The sequence below is a fragment of the Carcharodon carcharias genome, chromosome 3, assembly GCF_017639515.1.
Source record: "Carcharodon carcharias isolate sCarCar2 chromosome 3, sCarCar2.pri, whole genome shotgun sequence".
NCBI classification, from domain to species: Eukaryota; Metazoa; Chordata; class Chondrichthyes; order Lamniformes; family Lamnidae; genus Carcharodon; species Carcharodon carcharias.
In genome coordinates this window covers 99,102,315-99,126,890 of record NC_054469.1, presented here as the reverse complement: position 1 = coordinate 99,126,890, position 24,576 = coordinate 99,102,315, and the positions used below count along the sequence as shown (strand labels likewise).

Below are 24,576 nucleotides of genomic sequence, written 5' to 3'. Positions count from 1 at the left end.
GAACCCCTGCAGTGATAACCTGGAGCTGAGATGACTGACCTCCAACAATCATAACCATCTTCCTTTGTGCTAGGTATGACACCAGCCAGCAGAGAGTTTCCCCCCTGATTCCCAATGACTTCAGTTTTGCTAGGGCTCCTTGATGCCACACTCTGCTGCCTTGATGTCAAGGGCAGTCACTCTCATCTCATCTCGGGAGTTCAGCTCTTCTGTCCACGTTTGAACCAAGGCTGTAATGAGGTCAGGAGCTGAGTGGCCCTGGCGGAACCCAAACTGGGTGTCAGTGAGCAGCTTATTGCTAAGCAACTGCCGCTCAATAGCACTGTTGATGACCCCTTCCATTACCTTACTGATGCTCAAGAGTAGACTGATGGAGAGGTAATTGGCCAGGATGAATTTGTCCTGCTTTTTGTGTACAGGCCAAACCTGAACAATTTTCCACATGGCAGGGTAGGTGCCAGTGTTGTAGCTGTACTGGAACAGCATGGCTAGGGGTGCAGGAAGTTCTGGAGCACAAGTCTTCAGTTCTATTGCCGGAATATTGTTGCGGCCCATAGCCTGTGCACTATCCAGTGCCTTCTGCCGTTTCTTGATATCAAGTGGAGTGAATCAAATTGGCTGAACACTGGCATCTGTGATGCTGGGGACCTCCAGAGGAGGCCGAGATGGATCATCCACTCGGCACTTCTGGCTGAAGGTTGTAGCAAATGCTTCAACCTTATTGTTTGCACTGTTGTGCTGGGCACCTTCATCATTGAAGATGGGGATATTTATGGAGCCTCCTCCTCCAGTGAGTTGTTTAATTGTCCACCACCATTCACGACTGGATATGGCAGGACTGCAGAGCTTAGCTCTGATCTGTTGGTTGTGGGACTGCTTAGCCCTGTCGATCATTTGCTCCTTATGCTGTTTGGCATGCAAGTAGTCCTTTATTATAGTTTCACCAGGTTGATACCTCGGTTTTAGGTATGCCTGGTGCTGTTCCTGGCATGCCCCCCTGCACTCTCCATTGAACCAGGGTTGATCCCCTGGCTTGATGATAATGGTAGAGTGGGGGATATGTTGGGCCATAAGGTTACAGATTGTGTTCAAGTACAATTCTGCTGCTGCAGATGGACCACAGCGCCTCAAGGATTCTGTTCAGCAATGAACAACATTCTGTTGCTAGGAATGTTCGAAATCTTTCCCATTTAGCATGCCACACAACACAATGGAGGGTTTCCTCAATGTGAAGGTAGGACTTTGTCTCCGCAACGACTGTCACTCCTACCAAAACTGTCATGGACAGATGCACCTGCAGCAGGCAGGCTGGTAAGGATGAGGTTGAGTATGTTTTTCCCTCTTTGTTGGTTTCCTCACCACCTGCCGCAGACCCAGTCTAGCAGCTGGACTTGGCCAGCTCGGACAGTAGTGGTGCTATCGAGCCACTCTTGATGATGGACTCTGAAGTCCACCCAGAGTACATTCTGTGCCCTTGCCATCCTCAGTGCTTCCTCCAAGTGGTGTTCAACATGGAGGAGCATTGATTGATCAGCTGAGGGAGGGTGGTACATGGTAATCAGCAGGAGGTTTCCTTGCCCATGATGCCTTGAGACTTTATGGGGTCCAGAGTCAATGTTGAGGACTCCCAGAGCAACTCCCTCTCGACTGTATACCAATGAACAGCCATCTCTGCTGTGCCTGTCATTAGTGAACAAGATGAGTTTTTACATCAATCGACAATGGTTTCGTGGTGATCATTAGACCTCTAATTCCAGATTTTTATTGAATTCAAATTTCACTATCTACCATGACGTGATTCAAATCAAGGTAACCAGAGCATTACCTTGGGTCTCTGGATTACTCATCCAGCGACAATACCACTATGCCATCGCCTCCTCCTGCCCATCAATTTTTTTTTAGATTATTCACCTATTCGGAGATATTACAGAGTAGACCACAATTTTGAGAGTTGGAAGCCCATTTTAAATCTCAAGTTTTACTTAAAATCGTCTTTAATGGAAATAAAAATTAGGTATGATGTAAAATAAGCTGCCGAGTCACTGTCATCCATTTTACACTATTGCACAAAGATGTACCCTCAGTAATTTTACTGACAGACTCCTAGGTGTTCAACATTGTCCATGCTGTTAGCCTGTGGCTCAGACTTAATGTGCCACTTATTTCCAGCCACCCACTGTTTTGAATGTCACTGAAAAATAAATACAAGCCTTCAAATTTTTTTTACATCAAGTTGACGATGCCCACTATTGCACACTTCCTACCAGACACCATCACAAAAACTGGCACTCTAGATGGGTTATAAACTGGTGAAGTCTGTGTTTGGTGAAGCATCCAGCATAATTGAGCAGATTAGATAATGGTGGTAAGGACAGCCCACTAGATGGTTTGCCAGAGAGCAAGATCATTTCCCAGTTTTGCTAAGCACGACAGATGCTGATTTCAGGGACCTAGTCATGAAAAGAAAGCAACTTGCGCCACATAAGGAATTGCCGATCCTAATTGCTCTCAAGGTGGCCACAAGTCGCCTTCTTGAAAGGCTGCAGTCCATATGGTTTAGGTACACCACAGTACTGTTAGGGTTTCAACACCCTTGCAATCTCTGTCACAATTTTTCTCAATTAAAAAAACTCACCTTTGCAATGGTTCAGAATATTATGGCACATTTTCATGGAATTTTTTCTAAAATTTAAATAGGTTTAACATTATACTTTATTACTGACCTGTCAACTTATCCAATGCATCAAATCCATGATTTACTGCTATTATATCAAGGAAAGAAATGGTGCCATCTTCAAACCTGGAATGAAAATGGTAATTTATCACACAGGGAATCCACTCAATTTACTATAATATAATGGGTAACAAAACTAGATTTTTCTTTATCAGTTTATGATTTACTCAGTCTTCTTATAGCTGAGATGTAGGTACACAGTGTGGGGTGTGCCTACACCACAAGCCTGCAGCGGTTCAAGGCGCTGGCTCAACACCATCTTCTCAAGGGTAATTAGGGAAGGGCAATGCTGGATTAGCCAGCAGTGCCCACATCCTGTGAAAGAATAAAAAAATCTTCAATATTTTTGAATCACCCAGGTCTTATTAACCTGTGTGAAGTTACAGTTCTTTAAACTTTAAAATTTGTGAAAGATTTTTGGACAAAATCTTAATGAATATTCCCACAGAACAATTATATAATTAAAGATGGTACCAACAATACATATTTAGTTTAAAATAAAGCAAAAGTCACTTTTTTAGATGCATGGATCTGCTATTTGCTTAAGAATCGCAGTCATGTAAAAGTATTAAAATAATCATGAAAGAAAAAGGAAATTTCTAACTTTATGCAAAATAATTATTTTTCAATTCTAAGCAATTGGATCACATCTTTTAGTTAGACATGGAGAAGCCTGTGTGCGAGGTTCTTGATTAAAGATACAAAGGCTAGCAGCTAACACAATGAAATTGTTCATGTTAAAACTATGCAATGAAAGTGCAAATTTTTATAAAATCTTACAACAAAGGAACAGGAGTAAGTCATTTACTCAAGCCTGTTCCACCATTCAATTAGCTCAGCATCTGAACATTGTTTACCCACCTTGGTTCCATAACTGTCAACATTGTTGCCTAATAAAACCCCATCAATTTTAGTTTTGAACTTTTCAATGGACCTAGCCGCAACTGCTTTTTGGGAAAGAGAGTTCCAGATTCCCATCACTATTTGATCGAAGAAATGCTTCCTGACATCACCCCTGAGCTATTTAGCTCTAATTTTAAGGTTATGTCCCTTTGTTCTGAACTTCACCACCAGCAGAAAACGCACCCTAACAAATCCTTTAGCCATCCTAAGTCCTTAATCAGATCACATCTTAATCATATTTACTCAAGGGAACACAAGGTTAATCTGGAGAAGTAGGGACAAAATCACTGGGGCCTGAATTTCATGCTTGGCATGTGCATCAAGTCGTCGGGCCCAGAAGCGGACATATATTCCGCTCCCGGGCGGGAACGCGTTTTCAATGTGATTTCACGCTAGATGGCCAATTAAGGGTTGCCCAGTGTGAAATGCATCTTCTCAATGGTTGGAATGGGCCTAGTGGGGATGGGAGCCTGCTGGGCACCAGGTCCAATAGCGACCTGGTTGGGGATTTTAAAGCAGCAGAGGCAGTTCCCTGAGGGCTCCCAGGGGACACTATGTAGCTTTGGAGTTGTTTGAAGAACATTTTTTTTGGATAGCAATAACATCTCCACCTGCTGAGCATACCAGGTGGGAGGGCAGGTACTGTGGGCACTAGCCCCTCTCCCCCCCCATTCTCGGATGAGTGACTGGGAATCCTTGTAGAGGTGGGATATCCTCAACCTGAGAGATGGCAAGAGGAGGCCACCGCACCTGACCAAATAAAGCTTGGGCACAGCTGGCCACCCAGGTCAGCTGCCATGATGTTGTGTGGCACACATGGGTGCAGTGCCGCCAAAGGTTCAACGATCTGCTGCGCTCGGCAAGAGCAAGTACTGAGTTGGCATGGATCTGCGTGGAAAATATCAACGGTTGGCTGTGCCCACCGTGGTGCTCAGGGGTGTAAGAGTCTGAGTACCAACTGTCAATTACATTGGCGCCAGCTAAGGCAGTGAGCTGTAGCTGCTTGGCCTGATTGCTTTGCAGGTTGAGGGCCACAACTTGGCTATGCCCTGCAAGGTGTTCCTCAGGTGGGGTTGGCCAGGCTGCAAAGGTGCTGCAGGTAGAGAGCGGGCTAATCAATGCTCCTATGTCTTTTCAGAAGAGAAGCCATAAAACCGAGAGGTCAAGGACAGGCAGAGACCCAGAAACCTGCTCATATTGAAGAAGAATGAGATGGATGTCTTAGACATGGAGTGCCAGCACCCAGCTTGTTCCACTGGTTACGGGGAGGCAGGGGTCTCGGACAAAGGTAAGAGTGCAGTGCACAGATGTGTGTGTCAGAGTGTGTAAACATTGTTGTGTTGTCTCATCTGTAATGGAAACCTCAAGCCTGGAATCCCCATTGATCATTGAAAGATGATGGCACCATGATGCAGATCTCCATTGTCTCACCAGCACGCCTAGCATGCACAGTGACAGTGTAATGACTAAAACTAATGACATGTCATTTTTCTCCCCTAAAATTGCCATCCAGCAAACAATTGTAGGATCCTAAACAAAAACAAAGTTACCTGGAAAAACTCAGCAGGTCTGGCAGCATCAGCGGAGAAAAGAGTTGACGTTTCGAGTCCTCATGACCCTTCAACTGAACTGAGTGAATATTAGAAGAGGGGTGAAATATAAGCTGGTTTAAAGTAGCGGTGGGGGTGGGGGGGGGGTGCGTGGGCAGTGGTGTGGTTGTAGGGACAAGCAAGCAATGATAGGAGCAGATAATCAAAAGATGTCACAGACAAAAGAACAAAGAAGTGTTGACGGTGGTGATATTATCTAAACGAATGTGCTAATGGATGGCAGGGCACTCAAGTACAGCTCTAGTGGGGGTGGGGTGGAAAGACTAGCAGGGCATACAAGATTTAAAAATAATGGAAATAGGTGGGGAAAGAAAAATCTATATAAATTATTGGAAGAAACAAAAGGAAGGGGGAAGAAACGGAAAGAGGGTGGGGATGGAGGAGGGAGTTCAAGATCTAAAGTTGTTGAATTCAATATTCAGTCCGGAAGGCTGTAAAGTGCCGAGTCGGAAGATGAGGTGCTGTTCCTCCAATTTGCGTTGGGATTCACTGGAACAAGGCAGCAAGCCAAGGACAGACATGTGGGCAAGAGAGCAGGGTGGAGTGTTAAAATGGCAAACGACAGGGAGGTTTGGGTCTTTCTTGCGGACAGACCGCAGGTGTTCTGCAAAGCGGTCGCCCAGTTTACGTTTGGTCTCTCCAATGTAGAGGAGACAGCATTGGGAGCAATGAATGCAGTAGACTAAGTTGGGGGAAATGCAAGTGAAATGCTGCTTCACTTGAAAGAAGTGTTTGGGCCCTTGGACAGTGAGGAGAGAGGAAGTGAAGGGGCAGGTGTTGCATCATTTGCGTGGGCATGGGGAGGTGCCATAGGTAGGGTTTGAGGAGAATGGGGTGATGGAGGAGTGGACCAGGGTGTCTCGGAGGGAACGATCCCTACAGAATGCCGCCGGGGGGGTGAATTGAAGATGTGTTTGGTGGTGGCATCATGCTGGAGTTGGCAGAAATGGCGGAAGATGATCCTTTGAATGCGGAGGCTGGTAGGGTGATAAGTGAGGACAAGGGGGACCCTATCATGTTTCTGGGAGGGAGGAGAAGGTATGAGGGCGGATGTGCGGGAGATGGGCTGGACACGTTTGAGGGCTCTGTCAACGACCGTGGGTGGAAAACCTTGGTTAAGGAAGAAGGACATGTCAGAGGAACTATTTTTGAAGGTAGCATCATCAGAACAGATCCGACAGAGGTGAAGGAACTGAGAGAATGGGATGGAGTCCTTACAGGAAGCAGGGTGTGAGGAGCTGTCGTTGAGGTAGCTGTGGGAGTCGGTAGGCTTGTAATGGATATTGGTGGACAGTCTACCACCAGAAATTGAGACAGAGAGGTCAAGGAAGGGAAGGGAAGTGTCAGCAGAGAACCTCGGACGGCCCGCTTCTACCTCCTACCCAAAATCCATGAACAGAACTGTCCCGGTAAACCAATTGTGTCAGCCTGTTCCTGCCCCACGGAACTCATTTCTCGCTATCTTGACTCCCTTCTCTCTCCCCTTGTCCAGTCCCTTCCCACCTACATCCGGGATTCCCCTGATACCTTACATCACATCAACAATTTTCAGTTCCCTGGCCACAACCGCTTCCTCTTCACCATGGACGTCCAATCCCTCTACACCTCCATCCCCCACCAGGATGGTCTGAGGGCCCTTAGCTTCTTCCTCGAACAGAAGCCCGAACAATCCCCATCCACCACTATTCTCCTCCGTCTGGCTGAACTTGTTCTCACACTGAAAAATTTCTCATTTAACTCCTCTCACTTCCTCCAAATAAAAGGTGTGGCTATAGGTACCCGCATAGGCCTCGGCTATGCCTGTCTCTTTATGGGGTATGTGGAACATTCCTTGTTCCAGTCCTACTCCGGCCCCCTCCCACAACTCTTTCTCCGGTACATCGATGATTACTTCGGTGCTGCTTCATGCTCTCATCGGGACTTGGAAAAATTTATTAATTTTGCTTCCAATCTCCACCCCTCCATCATTTTCACATGGTCCATCTCTGACACTTCCCTTCCCTTCCTTGACATCACTGTCTCAATTTCTGGTGATAGACTGTCCACCAGTATCCATTACAAGCCTACAGACTCCCACAGCTACCTCGACTACAGCTCCTCACACCCCGCTTCCTGTAAGGACTCCATCCCATTCTCTCAGTTCCTTCGCCTCCGTCGCATCTGTTCTGATGATGCTACCTTCAAAAACAGTTCCTTTGACATGTCCTCCTTCTTCCTTAACCGAGGTTTTCCACCCCTCGGTCATTGACAGGACCCTCAACCGTGTCCGGCCCATCTCCCGCACATCCGCCCTCACGCCTTCTCCTCCCTCCCAGAAACATGATAGGGTCCCCCTTGTCCTCACTTATCACCCTACCAGCCTCCGCATTCAAAGGATCATCCTCCGCCATTTCCGCCAACTCCAGCATGATGCCAACACCAAACACATCGTCCCTTCAGCCCCCCTGGCGGCATTCCGTAGGGATCGTTCCCTCCGGGACACCCTGGTCCACTCCTCCATCACCCCCTAATCCTCAACCCCTACCTATGGCACCTCCCCATGCCCACGCAAAAGATGTAACACCTGCCCCTCCAATCCTCTCTCCTCACCGTCCATGGGCCCAAACACTCCTTTCAAGTGAAGCAGCATTTCACTTGCATTTCCCCCAACTTAGTCTACTGCATTCGTTGCTCCCAATGCGGTCTCCTCTACATTGGAGAGACAAAACGTAAACTGGGCAACCGCTTTGCAGAACACCTGCGGTCTGTCCGCAAGAATGACCCAAACCTCCCTGTCGTTTGTCATTTTAACACTCCACCCTGCTCTCTTGCCCACATGTCTGTCCTTGGCTTGCTGCATTGTTCCAGTGAAGCCCAACGCAAACTGGAGGAACAGCACCTCATCTTCTAACTAGGCACTTCACAGCCTTCCGGACTGAATATTGAATTCAACAACTTTAGATCTTGAACTCCCTCCTCCATCCCCACCCCCTTTCCGTTTCTTCCCCCTTCCTTTTGTTTTTTCCAATAATTTATACAGATTTTTCTTTTCTCACCTATTTCCATTATTTTTAAATCTTGTATGCCCTGCTAGTCTTTCCACCCCACCCCCACTAGAGTTGTACCTTTGTACCTTGAGTGCCCTGCCATCCATTCTTAATTAGCACATTTGTTTAGATAATATCAACACCTTCAACACTTCTTTGTTCCTATATCTGTGACATCTTTTGATTATCTGGTCCTATCACTGCTTGCTTGTCCCTACAACCACACCACCACCCCCCACCTGCCTCTCTCCCCCCACCCCACCCCCCAACCTTAAACCAGTTTATACTTCACCCCTCTTCTAATATTCACTCAGTTCTGTTGAAGGGTCATGAGGACTCGAAATGTCAACTCTTTTCTTCTCCGCCGATGCTGCCAGACCTGCTGAGTTTTTCCAGGTAATTCTGTTTTTGTTTTGGATTTCCAGCATCCGCAGTTTTTTTGTTTTTATAATTGCAGGATCCCGATGAGCCACCCTTGATGCCGAAGGACCAGTGTCCATCAGATGCACCTGCTTCACACACCCTCCTTGAACCAGGCACCAGCGCAGATACCAGCACCTTGGTGGGCATTTGATCATTGGCTACACTGTCAGTGCACAGCAGTGAAGGCACAGCAAACTCGCATGAGGAGCAGGTGGAGGCAGAGTGCCCACGGCACCGGCAGTCAGAGGACTGCTGGAGACCAGGATCATGCTGAACAGAAGGCATATGATGAGCTTTTGGAGCCGTCCTGTAAGCGGAAACTGCTGGATGTCCGGCGGGATGTGCAGGAGGATCTGGCGGAGATTCCGAATAGAAACAGGAAATACTGGAAATTCTCAGCAGGATGCTCTTAGTTGCTGATATCAATTAGTGGCCTAGCAGAAAAAGGATCATGTCTTCTTCTGGGTAACGGTTTAAAATTTAAAAACAAAGTCAAATATTTTAACTGTATATGCATTTACCAGACTTCTGCCTAGATTTCCCATTGGATTATTGCTCATGTTGATGTACTGTGTTATAGTGGAACTGGGTAGTGGTAATTGGTGAACCAGAGTGGGAAGAAGTTCATCATCACAGTTACATTATAGTGTTGCCTGCTCTGTTAATACATTTTAAAATTTAAGTTTGGCATTAAAATGTGTATTCGAGTTATTGCAAAAAATAAATCAACAGGTGTCAGACAACTTTTATTTAACAATATTTGAGCAGGAACTCCTTTGCTATAGGAAGTGGTTGGTGCAGAGACCATTGCATCTTTGAAGAAGTAGACAGATATATACAGGAAGATACAGAGCTATGGGAATGGAGTGAGGCAGTGGGATCAGTATTAGATTGCTTCAACAAAAAGCCAGCACAAATATGATGGGCCAAATCACCTCCTTCTGCATAGTAAGTAAACTCCTCGCTACACCATCCTGACTTAGGCATTATTGCCATTCATCCTTCTTTTATGTATTCAGTCATGGGATGTGCATGTCATTGGAAATGCCAGTATTTATTGCCCATCCTTAATTGCTCTTCAGGAGGTGGTGTTGTGCCACCTTCTTGAACAACTGCAGTCCTTGTGGTTGTTTGGTCAGAGTCCTGGAACTCCCCGCTGAATAGCACTAGGGGAGTATCTTTGCCCCACAGACTGCAGCCATTCAAGATACAGATCACCACCACTTCGTCAAGGGTAATTTGAGATGGATAATTGCCAGCAATGCCCAAATCTCATGAATGAATAAAAACACTACACTCAGTCTGGAAGTCAATATCAATTGCTCGCATCTTCAAGATATGTCTGAGTAACTCATGTCAACACTGTCATTCTTTAAGATGGCAAGACAAAGTCAACAAAGAGAAGGTATTTCAATACCTTTGAAATAAACTGACTTCTGCATATTTTTGAGATTGGACAAATGTACAGATTATCCACCCTTAGAATGCAAATGTTCTTGGTTTCATACGAAGACAGAGCATCCTGGCTACCAAGAAGGAGCCCACTAGTGCCGAAGAGGGGACTCCGTGCAGTGTTATAGTGGACCGCTGATGAGGGGGCTGCACACTTCAAAGTGGACAGCGATAGGGAAAAGAGCCCCAAATAGGGAATATACATTTGAATATTGCTGAAAAAAGTTTTTTGCCTTGCACTCATCAGTACAGAATTCCAAGAATACCAAATCTCAAAGGGAACAACAATTTATACTACTTAAGAGGAGTTATGACCACAGCTGATGTTATTCGCCAAGCAAGCAAAATCCCAGAGGGAAACTTGTCTTCCTGATCATAAACTATTTTTTTGCGTTTTGAAAACAAGCAGAAAACTAAAGAGGGAAAAAGACTTAAGCATACAACATTAAAACTACACAGTTAAAACAATCTTACAAAACATTCCCCAAAAAGAAATCTACTTGGTCATAAGATACAAGTAAATTACTTGGCAACAGCTGCCTTACAGATTTTTAATCATAAAAATTCAGTAAAATTACCCAAAGGCAAATTGCTGTTACTTTAGTAAAGTATACCACACGACTTCTCACTTATTCCACTCTGCTGTGGAAATCCAAGAAAGTTCAGAAACAGACTACTTTCTGAAAGTAAAGACTTTTCTGGCTTGACTGGATGGCTGCTTCAAATTCACAACTTTTCACAACAAAGAGTCGGTCTCAGGATATCTCCCCCATACAACCACCATAACTCAACTAAACATCTTTCCTTAAATATCTTTTTTATCGGCTGTCCCAAAAGCTCCCGTTTAGTAGAAAAAGTCACAATGCATGGTCATTTTCTTTCTGTGTGAATGTATGTAGCTTCTCACACACGTAAGTGAACCACACTGTGAGACCAACTGATAATCACAAATTGGTTGTTATGTAATTCTTAGCACAATCAGGATTGGTTAGTAAGGGTGTCCTCCGGGACACCCTGGTCCACTCCTTCATCACCCCCTAATCCTCAACTATGGCACCTCCCCATGCCCATGCAAAAGATGTAACACCTGCCCCTTCACTTGCTCTCTCCTCACCATCCAAGGGCCCAAACACTTCTTTCAAGTGAAGCAGCATTTCACTTGCATTTCCTCTAACTTAGTCTACTGAATTTGTTGCTCCCAATGCGGTCTCCTCTACATTGGAGAGACCAAACGTAAACTGGGCGACCACTTTGCAGAACACCTGCGGTCTGTCCGCAAGAAAGACCCAAACCTCCCTGTCGCTTGCCATTTTAACACTCCACCCTGCTCTCTTGCCCACATGTCTGTCCTTGGCTTGCTGCATTGTTCCAGTGAAGCCCAACGCAAACTGGAGGAACAGCACCTCATCTTCTGAGTAGGCACTTTACAGCCTTCTGGACTGAATACTGAATTCAACAACTTTAGATCTTGAACTCCCTCCTCCAACCCTACCCTCTTTCCGTTTCTTCCCCCTTCCTTTTGTTTTTTCCAATAATTTATATAGATTTTTCTTTTCCCACCTATTTCCATTATTTTTAAATCTATACCTTTTATGCCCTGTTAGTCTTTCCACCCCACTCCCACTAGAGCTGTATCTTGGGTGTCCTGCCATCCATTCTTAATTAGCACATTTGTTTAGATAATATCACCACCTTCAACACCTCTTTGTTCTTTTGTCTGTGACATCTTTTGATTATCTGCTCCTATCACTACTTGCTTGTCCCTACAATCCCCACCCCCCACTTCTCTCCCCCCACCCCCCACCCCACCTTAAACCAGTTTATATTTCACCCCTCTCCTAATATTACTCAGTTCTGCTGAAGGGTCATGGGGACTCGAAATGTCAACTCTTTTCTTCTCTGCCGATGCTGCCAGACCTGCTGAGTTTTTCCAGGTAATTCTGTTTTTGTTTTGGTTAGTAAGTGTAGTCCAGTCATGTAATCACATCTAGTGTTGCATGCTGTGTTCTGAGTTTTGCAAACATAGGTTGGTTGAGTATGGTCAGTACTTTGCCTGTTGCAAACAGCTCAAGGGACATGCTGTTTGATACTACCCACCAGTCACTGGTACGTATGGCCTACATACCTGGCATCACACTGGCACTGAAATTCATGTACCACATTACTCGAACTCCTATGTGAAAGAGTTCCTCATTGGATTCAGGCTTGGGACTCTGGAAATCACATGAACTAATATTCATTTCTGTCGCTCTTTATCATAAAATTTCTTTTTTCTATTTCCCCCTTTACTGTGTGCATGCATATGTAGAGTGGGAACTTGTCAACACTCCTCCCCTGCGTTTTCAATGTGAAAATAAACTAACCTTTTGAGTTAATTCTAACTCGAATTTGCTGTGGGCTATTAGTAAATTGGATCACAAAAACGCAAAGGGTTGGGAAAACACGCTAGTGCTTATTTTAAAAAAATAATTCAAAATACCTTCTGCTTACAGACAGGTCATAAGAGGAAATCAGTTCAGTTTGCCTGTCTCTCGCTCTCTCCCGTCCATAACAATACCTTGACCAACTTTGGTCATTATAGCTCTAAAAGACAAGTAATCATAGGAAACAGGAGCACAAAGTTGATTTCTTGAGATTTGAATTGAATCATGAGAGGTAGCTTTATAGATTGTTTACTTGGAAGTGCAAAGGCATATTCATTGTGGAATGTTCTGATTTTTTAAAATATAAAATTGTGACAGGAAATGAAGTTTTTTGAGGGACCAGGAAAAGTCACAGGAGACGATTAACAAACTAAGTTGCTGCAGAATTTCTTTACACTGAGTTGGAAACTTTTAGGATAAACTGTCAGAGAGAAATGACTGTTGATCCCAAGGCCAACGGGTTATACTGATTATACCCATTCTCACACTTGCTCGCACAGATACATAACTTCTCATTGTGGATCATCTTCTGTCATTAAGAGAACTGTTAAGTTTTAGACTTATTATTTTGGAACAGATTGTAAATGAAGTGCTTTATAATTTATCTGAATCTGTCCTATTGTGCCTATGTTGGATTGTAAATATAAGTTTGTCGTTTTAGTCTGAGCTAAAGGTGTGGCTTGTGTTGTTTACTGCAGTCAGTGATCAAAGGTTTATGGTGATGTCTTGAACTATTTCCTGCTGTTTGTCATGATGGCAAAGGATTTAATATTTGCCCAGAGATCCGATTGTCTTGAATACTTTGAACACCTGGTCAAGTTTTCATTCATAGGGACAGCTTGCTTGTCTTTTGGCTTATACACAAATGAAAAGTATAATGAGAGAGCCTGAGTAGTAACAATACATACTAAATCAAGGTGTCATTTGAATGTGCTGTAAAAGGACTTTATGCTGATTTCAAATTATTGCCCAAGTAAATTAATGTAAAAATACTTGCACAACAATTGATGAACGAGAGATTTGGATGAGTGAACGATGTTGATTTAGGACAAGGTGAGGGAGAGATGATGATGCTAGTTTGAAAATCAATCCTAAGTGTAGGCATTCATTTAGACCAAACTATCCTTTCTGTTTCCTAGTTGTTCATGTTCTTTTAAATGTCTGACTGCACCCAGGAATCTCCTGTGGAATGTTGGACTGGAAACTTTGTGCCAATTGTTTACTATTACTTAAAAAGTGGATGGCCTTATATATAATCAAAGTGCTACCTGTGGCACTATTCTCTAAATTTTAAGGAACACTATCGCCAGGTCCAGATGAATGTTTTTCAGGCTGTTGAGAAGCAAGGGAGGAAAAAGCATCTACCATCATTTTCCAATCCGCTTTGGCTATAGACATGGTGTTGGAGAACTGCTAATTTTGTGCTGTCGTTTAAAAAGGGAGAAAGGGATAGAATAAGCTACAAGTCAGTCAACCAAACCTCAGTGATAGGATAAGTATTGGAAAAAATTCTGAGGGACAGCATAAATCATCACTTAGTCAGGTACAGTTTAATCAAGATCGGTCAACATGGATTTGCTAAAGGAAGGTTATGCTGACTAACTTGATTGAAATTTTTGAGGAGCTAACAAGGAGGATGAGCAAGGGTAGCACAATTGATGTAGCCTGCAAGGATTTTAGCAAGGTTTTTGAAAAAGCCCAAAATGGCAAACTGGTTAGAAAATTAAAGGCCATGGGATCCAAGGGGAAGTGGCAAGTTGGATCCAAAATTGGTGCAATGGCAGGACACAAAGTGACTGGACTGGAAGGCCATTTACAATGGGGCTCCGCAGGGCTCAGTATTGGGTTCCTTGTTTTTTCTAAAATATATCAGTAATGTAGACTTAAATGCCGGGGCATAATTAAGAAGTTTGCAGATGATATAAAAATGGACTGTATAATTTATAGTGAGGAAGAAAGATTGCAAGAAGATATCAATGAAATAGGCAGGTAGTATTAGAACCATATCTACAAGAATTATTAGGGAGAATTTTCTCCCCATCAAGGAGGTTGTGCAGGAGCGGGTGTGCGAGCAGCCAAACGCCGCCTGCAATCAGCTGGGCGCCACCATTTTACGTGTGCGAGCAATTAAGGCACGCCCCGCGTGACGCGCACCCAGAAGCGCTGAGTGCCCCCTGTGCGGGCGGGGGGGGGGGGGGGGGCGGGTTTGCCTGAGTCAGGGCCTGTGCTGTTTCATACAGAAATCTCCCTGAGACACAGAGCTGCCTCAGGGAGATTAATTTAAGATTTCAAAATTTTAATAAAAGGGAAAAAAAAATTTAGGACATGTCCCCTCAAGTGAAACTGTAATATGAGCTGGGACATGTCTATGAATTTTATTAAAAATTTTTTCAAACCTTTAAAAACCTTCATGAAACCTCATCCTGCCCATGGATGAGGATCCATGAAAAATGCTAAGGCCGCCTGGGCTCTTCGCCTGCCCGCCAACCTTAAGGTTGGACGGGCAGCTCAGTTTATTGTTTTAATTAATAGTTAATTGGCCTTAATAGGCCTTTGACAGTTTGGCGGGTGCACAGCTGAATCAGGTGCGTGCCCACCGACCTGAAAATCTGAATGACATCCGACGTCACCGCGTGTCATTTTACCCCTCAGCGAGTAGGCCCCACCACCGCTCGCCGAGCCGAAGATTCTGCCCAATATTTTCTTTTAAAATTTGCATTATTTGGCTACTATGGTGTTGACCTGGATTTTTTTTTAAATAAGGGCATAAGTTTATCTTGGACTGCAGCAAGCATGCCTTTTCCAAGAAATCATGTGACATCAGCTAAATGGCCTTCATAGAAGTTGTGGCTATATGTCTATTTGAACTGCAATCACTTTATTTGATGAAAAAACTATTTTAAAGGCAGAGACCCAGTGATTTACTGGAAATAACCTCATGGAGGAACTATATGTTTTGAACTTATTGTTTTGAACTCAGTTGGGAATGAACTGAGAAAGGGAAAAGCTGCTCAGCTCACGCTCTCCTTGCCTTGCTTGAAATACAGTGTGGTTATCAGCATCCAGCTAGGAACCCTCATCTCAATGGAACTTATCTGCATTTGGAAACCTGAGAGGCTGAGATGAGAAGGGTGTAAATATATATGCTAGGGAATTTTAAAAGGGATAGATAGTTACACTTCCAGATTACAAATTGTGTGTTAACCAGTTCTTTAACTTATTTTGAAAAAGTTTTGTTTTATAATAAATCAATCATTCTGAGTTTATTGAAAGCCTGGTTAAAGTCTTTTTTATTCTGGGTCTAGCAGTAGGTAAGGTAAATAAGTGGTCATTTTGGTGAGTGAATTAAACATTTAAACTAATGGTATGACCTCTGGAGCAGTGGAGCTAGATAAACTGTGCATTCCCCCCATCCCGGTTGGAACAGTAGGCAGAAAAGTAGTAACTGTAATTCCTTCTAGAGAAGTGTGAGGGAGTGTTTTTGGGAAGGCAAACAATGCAAGGGAATTCACATTAAATGATAGGATATTGAGAAGTGTAGCAGAAGAGAAGGACCTTGCAGTGCGTGTCCATGGATTTCTGAAGGTAGCTGGAGAAGTAGATAAACCCAGTTTCAGCTAAACAAAACAAGTGACAACCATTCACTGACCCATTCCTCAGGGCAATGCCTTGACCAATCAGGGTCAAGCTGCCTGGTTTATATTTCAAACAATGCTTGGCAGTTAACTGTCAGTCACCATCACTGGTGTATTCTCCATGGCAACAACACTTGCCAACTAATCAGAACTCTCCTCACATATAGTAAAAATTGTTGTTTTATCCTTATATTGGTATTCTTGCTAAGTGTTCTGATCAGTGCAAGACTAACAGCTTAGACATGTCTCTGTTTTCAGCAATGCTTAAATATTCATTCTGAGGAGGATAAATTGGATGTATGCTTCTTGGCAATAGCCAGGGAATCTTGTCCCAGATTTACTACCAAACTTTGCATTAGGGGTTTGAAGAATTAGAAACATATTTTACTAGAAATATGAACAGCAGAATGCAAAAATCCTTTTGCAATATTGTCCTTGCATGTGTTTCAATGAAGATAATGTTAATAGCTATTTGTTGGCAAAATGAATATTTTATAGCACATGAATACATTTTAACCAATAATTGCCAAGCACTCAAAAAAATATACAAAAATATCTCAAAACTTATATTTCCTTCCGGAAGAGATATACTTTACCTGTCACTTACTGACTGCTTTGGAACATAGAAATCTTCCCCTGACAAATAGGAAGCTGCAGTTCCTCCTCCAAAATATCTCTTTTCCAGCATATGTCCACTTTCATTCTTCACCAACAGAGCTCCTAAACCTGTTGGGAAGCCAAATATTTTATAAAACGAGATGGGGATGAAGTCTGCCTGATATAAGCGAAGGTCAAGTGGTGAGGTGCTCACAAATGAGGTTGCATCCATCAGCACGTACCATTTCCCTGGAATTTTGCTAAAAGGAGACAGTTTTTTTGATTTAATGTCCCTTATCCAAGAAAGTGGGTACTTTGTCCCTGAGAAGTTGCTTTGCGCAGGATAACAGAATAGATGATGAGTGTGACAATTTTCCTCCTTGCCCACAGGAATGTTCTTATTTTTATCTTCATAAATCTCAATGTGGTTAACTGGAATAGTTAGAGCACCAGCTAAAGCAGACAATCCTCTCATACCAACGACAGATGTATGATTGTCAGTCAGGTGACAAAACCGACTCCTCGAGTCTCTTGACTCTGCACGGCTCCACTGAAAACTTTCTGCAACAAGTTTAAGAGCAGCTGTACTTCCTGATGTAAAAATGATGGTATATTCTTCTGGGCTGGTGTTGAAGTGCTGTAGAATTCTACAGGGGAAGTAACAAAAAGCAATTAGTCAATGGCTTTTTACTTACTTTTTAGGAAAAGGAAATATAAATGTATAGAATGTAAAATTAATTTCTAAACACAAAGCCAGTTACTGGATTCTTGTGCTGTCATATTACCACACATACTATGACACAGTTTAAGAGCCCAAAAGTGACTCACGGATCAGGATTTTCCTGCAGGCTTCAGGACCCCGATGTCAAGATCAAACAGGGGCCCCCAAGCCCATACTTGCTCAGCCTAAGACCAGTGCAGCTAGTTTCCTGAAGGTGGTCTCCTAATTGGCCACCTCTGTGCTCAATTTTCTATTAATGATGACAAGCGGGCTACTGATGCTGCCAGCCCAATCACAGGGACATCAGCTCTTGAGCATCAACAGTTCCACTGGTAGGGGGTGGGTTTTGCTGAGGCAGGTAGCAGAATGTGAGGGTGCCTCCTTCAAGGGATTAAAATAATAAAATATTTTAAGGAGGGGGAGAATGCAGCAGGTCCCGCAGAAAGCCCCTGGGTTTTCATGAGGGTTGCAGAGGCGGCCTTTCCTTTCTGCAGCTTCTTCAATGGGGCATGGCATTTCTGGCTCTGATGAGCCCCAGTCCGCTGTAAAGAGGCCATTTCCACTGAGCTGGAGGCCTCTCAATCCGGTGGGGAGCTGTTCCATACCAACAAAATGCTGGCAAACCCAAAATTAACATTAAATTGAGGCTTTAATTATTTAAATTGCCTGCCACCTCCATGAAATGGACAGCAGATGCGTTTCCCAGCATGCCCGAGAAAATTCTTTGGCCGCAGGAATGTGTCAGGTAACTATCCTGACGTTGCTCCCCTTTATTTTCCCAGAGCCCCCCTGTCATCTTCTCCAACCCCATTTCCACCTGGCCAGGCAAATTCTGTCCGTAGGGTGAGATTTTAACTCACTCAAAACCCATCGACTTACACAGAATTAAAATCAGAACCATAAATCCAGCTGTGCTCAGACTACCAACAGTGGAAAACATAATTGATAAAAACTATTATTTGAAAGTCCATTTCTAAAATCACCAATAGCTTCAAGACTACCAGCAGAGCAGAATTACATTGCACTTATTTCAAAACAATGAAAATAGTAGAATGCAAACAATACAGGAAAGCAGCAGCATTTATTCACTAATTATTTACAACTCTCATGGTCTCTATCACAGACTAGGCCATTTCCGACCGCTTCCTTATATCCATCACCACCCACATACCCTGTCTCCATCAAACCCACCTTACTTCGGTTTCTACCCACTGGAAACAAACTCTCTCCCAAGTCACTTACAAACTTTCAAATATTCACCTGCTCAGCTTTTGGTCCTTCATTGACCTCAATACTTCTGAAGCCATTGATCTGCTGAACTGCTCCTTCACCTCCACCTCTGATGTCCTTGTCTCCAGTAAAACTTCTACATCCTCCTCCTGGTATAGCCACCATCTTCAATCCTTCAACTCCCAGAAGCAAAGATGGTAGCATAATTGTTTTAAGCCATTCATCACCAGATCTGACCAGGTCACATCTAGCCCATATCTGTCTGTTGCACTCTTGTTGAAATTACAATAAGCTTACATCTAAACTGCCAGGGATTTTCAGGGTTTAAATTTTCAATACAATTCATCAAAGTAAAATTTGTTTATATATTTTTATGCCATAGCACAACACAAATAAAAGCTTGTCTACAGCTTGCCTCTTCTTTGTTATAAGTTTCACCAGCTATCCACCCTTACCAAAGATTAAATTATGTAGTACTGCAACAATGAGCTAAACAATGAACATTTATGATATACCTGTACTGTGCAGGCAAGGTGGCTAGGCTGTCGACCTTTACGAATATCAGTAATAATAATGGCATGCAATCAAAATTCTCAACTAATGGAAACCTGTAGTAAATGGAGTCCATTCATTCAACTTCAATGCTATTTATTTAATATCTGCTTTGAAATTGACAAACCAAAAAGTGTAAGACCCTGTAGCAAACACAGGATCTAGTGGGATAGAATGAGATTCTACCATTACTAGGATCTATTACTGAGGGAACCTGACACCACCAGAGAAATGAATCAGTGACCTTCAAGAGCATTTTACGAGCAATATATGTGCAGGAGTTATGAATAATCGGTCATGCAGAAGCTCTGCACCAAAAAGTGATGAGCATTATTTTAAAGGCTTACCCAGTAGCACTGAGAAAGGAGAAGTCAATTTACACTAATAAATAAGATTTTAACTGAAAGGCATGCTCCGTTAACAAAGCACAATACTGCATTTCTCAAAATCCCAAAATAGCATGCACCTGTCATTAGGATCTCCAGTTAGCACAAGAACAGAAAAGCTTATTGAAACAAATCAATAAATGCTTTAAATAATTAATTTACATTTGAAAACTGCTCAAGAAGTGATCTGCTTATGAAAGAATTGATAGACAAAATATGAAGAATTTCATCATGTAGCCACTACAGCTTACTTAACAATTGAACACCTTGCAATCCATCAACCTCCAACCCCACCCAGACATGCAAGATGTGTACAGTTCAGTTATCTTAAAGTATCAGGTTATTTTTAGAAATTAGGGCATTAATTTCATTATTAATTGCATGGAATAACTCATTCATAATAAATTGTATTCCTCAATTTCATTCTATAATAGATTGCTAAATTACTTATTTATCGATAAACTTTATATAGTCTTACTAACTTTGTCTTTCCGGAATTGGCTTGTTTAGCCATCAAAAGAACACAGCAGAGCCACACCAAAGCTCTGTGGCTGTATTCCCAGCATCTCTCACAGACGGAAGAATGCTAATCAGTCTTATTAATGGTGAGAATTGATTGACATGATCTGTCTCTACAATAGAAAGCAAAATCAGATGAGGTGCAAAATGGGTTGGCTAATCCAGCCAATTTCCAACCAGATGGGTGTGAGTGGCGTCGGTGGACAACCAACATGGTTTCTTTGCAACAATTGGGGTAATTGCTTTTGTGCTTCAATGTTTGCTTTTTAGAAAACTTATTTATATAAACAAAGTAAAACTTTTTATTAAAGACTGAAAATAGTGAAGTTTCTTTTAAAAAAAAGTTATGGTTTTGATTGCTTGTCTTTTCATGAGTCAAATCAGCATGTCTCACACAAACGCATATGCAACCTCCCTTCTAACCTCATATAACTGTAGACATAAAAGGTATACAGTTCAAAATTACATTTCTATAATCTGGGGTTTTTCATCAAATTTCTGGATAGAATCTGAACCATTTCAAATTGAAGAAAAAGCAAATGATTGGCAACACTAATTACACATTAACTTAGTTTTCAGGCATTAAATTAGTGAAATTTTGATCCCTGTGCTTAGCTTAATTACTATTGAATAGGTGAGCTGACTCGCACTGTTCATTGGCGATTCACCTGTTGGTTGGGTGGGCATTAATACCACGTATCCTTGATGCCACTTAAAGGCAGCTTGCACATCTTAACGGGAGATGTACATTGACTGTTGTATACTGTAATCTGACATCAAGACTTCAGACATGCTTGAAACACTAATGCATGAAACCCAAGATTCTCAAATGCAGCTTGGTGGGTCCTATTAGAGGCAGCACATGAAGAATGAAGTGGCGTCCACGCTGGTGGGCCAGAGTCTCATTGCAAATAGACAGACAGCAGTATGAAAAGGGGTCAATGGAAGGAAAGTCAAGGAAAAGAAACATCCAAGCCCTGGCTGCAATGCCACTGGAAATTTAATGACCTCACTAGTGTTATTAGACTTCAAACACATATCATGTATTACTTTCTCCTGAACCTTGCATCACCTTTATAATTCTTCCTGCCTTTGCTTCACTTCACACTCTTCCCACCAATGCAACACATCACTGCACCTCCTTCTGTTACTATTGGCATGTTCCACATCTGCTACTCTCCTCACTATAGCTTTCCTCATTTCCCCATACATCTGGCACCTTTAGTACAAAATCCACACTGTTTGGCAGGTCAGGCTGCATCTGTGGAGAGAAACAGAGTTAACATCTGTTCTCTCCACAGATGCTGCCTGATTTGCTGAGTATTTGCAACATTTTTTGTTTTTATTTCAGATTTCCAGCATCCGCAGTATTTTGTTTTGTATCCATACTATTTGATGGCATGTGTATCCTCGCAACATCTCATTGAGCTATTACAAACGCGTGACTCCCTTCCCTATTGCAGGACAAGAGGGCACATAATAACCAGAAGCAAGCCTGGACATTTTCAAAAGGCATTTGAAAAGATTTCACACAAGTAGTTGTTGTACAAGCTTCGAGCTCTTAAGGCTCAGAGTAATATATTATCATGGATGGAGGATTTGTTAATGGACATTATTGAATGACTAAGGGCAGCTGGTTTCAGTAGCATTCATTTGTTTCTGCTAACACTTATCACTAACTTCTCTTCCAATTCAAATTCTGAAACTATATAGAGCCTGGGCAAAAAGTGGAAGAGCAAGGCAGCACAATCCAAGGGAAAGTGTTACTCAACATCCTTTTGTAGGTACTAACTCAGTAGTTTAGAAACTAGGCTAAATGGGTCTACACTATATCAGGTCACAAATATGCCCAAATCTTTCAAAGGATTTATTATGATAAAATGTGGTTTTGACTGGTAAAACACAAATCACACAAAACTGTAAAGAACATCAGAACATAGGAATTGAAATTTCCATCGTCTATCACTATTTGTGCGACAGGATTACATTTAGGAGCTTGGTAAGACAGCATCTCCATGTCATTCTTCAAGTTAAAACAATTATGGTGGGTTACTTGGATTAACAAACACTCTACTGCAATTCATGCATCAGGTTTAGCAATCAAAAACTAAAAATTAAAGAAATAGCTGGATATAATTTGGCTGCTTATACCATGATTATTTATGTTACTTTTTTTTTAAAGTTTCCATCAGTGCTATTTGGTTATTTAAAAAAAGCATCAGCATCGTCTACTTGCGATTCCAAAAACAGAAATTACACGCCCCCCACTCCCCCCCCAACCACATAATTCTTGGTGTATTGCAGCCCCCAGTGTAAACATCCTCCTAAAATGAATGGCACTTCTGCTCTTCAGCACTTGTAGCTGTCAGGTTTAGCAGGTGTCTCCTGGAATATTCTCTTAGCATCAGAGTTTGAAGAATGGATCACAGACAACAAAACAGATGTCAAAGGCAGTTTCTAAATTAGCAGGTGACTTCCAGGGGATAAATAGCAATGATTTACAGAACAGGGGACTTCATTGGGTGTTTGTGAGTGTACTATCAGGTTCTAGTGATAAGCAACATTCACCATGTTAATTTTTATCTATATTAAAAGCCTTGACTAGAAATTAGATCATGCCTGAAACAGGTTCCAATCTGCATGCTGCATATGCTGAATGATGCCAGCGGCTGGACCACAGCAAATTGGTCCGCCAGCCTCATTAGGAAAGTATCTCTGAGCTGTGGGCACCCAGTTGCTCACCAGTCATGGGATGGGAAAAAAGAGTTCAAAAGGTTAAGCCCTGCACCTCCCAGTTCCACATTTAGTTAAGTATTTTTACAAAACTTACATTTTTAATATCTTTTAATGACATTCTTTTTACTTCAATGCTTCAGATTAATTCAACAGCCTGGTCTTAATATGAATATTTAAGAGTTTCCAATCATATCTGTGCATTCCTAGCGTGTGCAACCTACACAATTTCCCCTCCTGCATCTGAAAGTAGCCTGTCATATTATATTGATTAGGCAGGGGAACCAGCCTGCAAATCTGGACGGAAAGTCCGGAACCAGCAAGATAATGAATTCCAGCCATTAAAATCAGCCAAGCTGCCTTGCTGTTGCTCCAAGACTTGCTTAACATTCAGGAGATAAAATCGATCCCCATAAGTCAGCAGACCCAATAACAGAGGTCTGAAAGTTTTAAAGTAGAAGCTGTATAAATAATATGCAGTAGTTTTTAGACTACAGACAATCCCACCATGGCAAGGAACCCAGGTAAGTCAGGGGGCTCAGTACGGTGGGTGAGAAAGGATAGAGGGCTGGGTTCAAGAGGCTGAGGAGGTGGTGGGGGGGTGGTGGAGGGTTAAAGGAGGGGATGACCTCTGTGGGGAGTGCCTCCGATGGGCCCAAAGGAGGTTCTTCCCACCCCTTGCCTGACACCAGCCTGCACAATTAAAGCTGACGGGTTTTCCACATGGCATGGGCCTATGCCCGCCGTGGGTAAAATACGGTGGCAGCGGTATGAGCCATTAAGTGGCCATTAATTTTCAAGAGTCTCAGTAGTCCCAAGGGTGGGCTGGCCACCCAACGCTTCCCCAAGCCCCTGTAAAATTTCAGGCAGGCCAGAAGTAGATAAAAAAGTGGCAAGAAGACCATCCATTGGATTATACATTCACCCCACCTTTAAACCTGCCGGCGGAGAGCATAAAATCTAGACCCATGACATTTCATTGCAGTATTGTGAGAGTGCTGCAAAGTCAGGGGAGGCATCTATCGATTGCAATGTCAAAGGCCCCATCTGCTTGCTCAGGCTTGTTATGGACAAGAAGGGGTTTAATTAATACAGCCCCGATTTCCCCTCACCACCCGTCCATAAAGAGAAAAGTGTTTTGATTTTGATTTCATCCTTTGCATGCGGTGGCATACTTCCCAACCTCTCAGTTTTGGTGTGATCCAATTTTTATTAATAACTCCACAGCAAACTTGAGATAGGATGAACTCAGAAGGGCAGTTTATTCGTGCACACTGAAACACAAGAAAAGGGTTGCAACATAGTCTCCTTTTTCACTCATACAATAAAAGAGGGGGGATAGCGAATGAAAGGTATAGGGCAAAGACCACAGAATAAAAGATTATGTTTTCACATGAGTCCAGAGTCCAGCATCAAAATCCAATGGTGTATTCCTTCACAGAGGTCAGCAGGCTGAAGACTGGTGCTGGATAATTCAATTCTCCAGTAGAGATGGCTTCCAGGATGGGATAGGCACATAGTAATGCATTTGTCTTATAGGCGATTGTATTGAAGTTTAGGAGTCCCAGTAGAAACAGTGCAGATGGGGGCCAGGTATTCAAACCTGGATCAAGCCCTTTTTCTGAACTGCTG

At 42.8% G+C, this 24,576-nt stretch overlaps 1 protein-coding gene across 1 annotated transcript in view; it reads right to left on the bottom strand.

The window, feature by feature from the left end:
* mocos (molybdenum cofactor sulfurase) overlaps positions 1–24,576 on the bottom strand; it is a 316,151-nt gene that overhangs the window by 231,433 nt on the left and 60,142 nt on the right. The window contains exons 4-5 of the mRNA XM_041184888.1: positions 16,803–17,450; positions 2,724–2,800 (exon numbers count right to left, since the gene is read on the bottom strand). Coding sequence (XP_041040822.1) covers positions 2,724–2,800; positions 16,803–17,450 — 725 coding nt within the window. The remainder of the gene's footprint in view (positions 1–2,723; positions 2,801–16,802; positions 17,451–24,576) is intronic.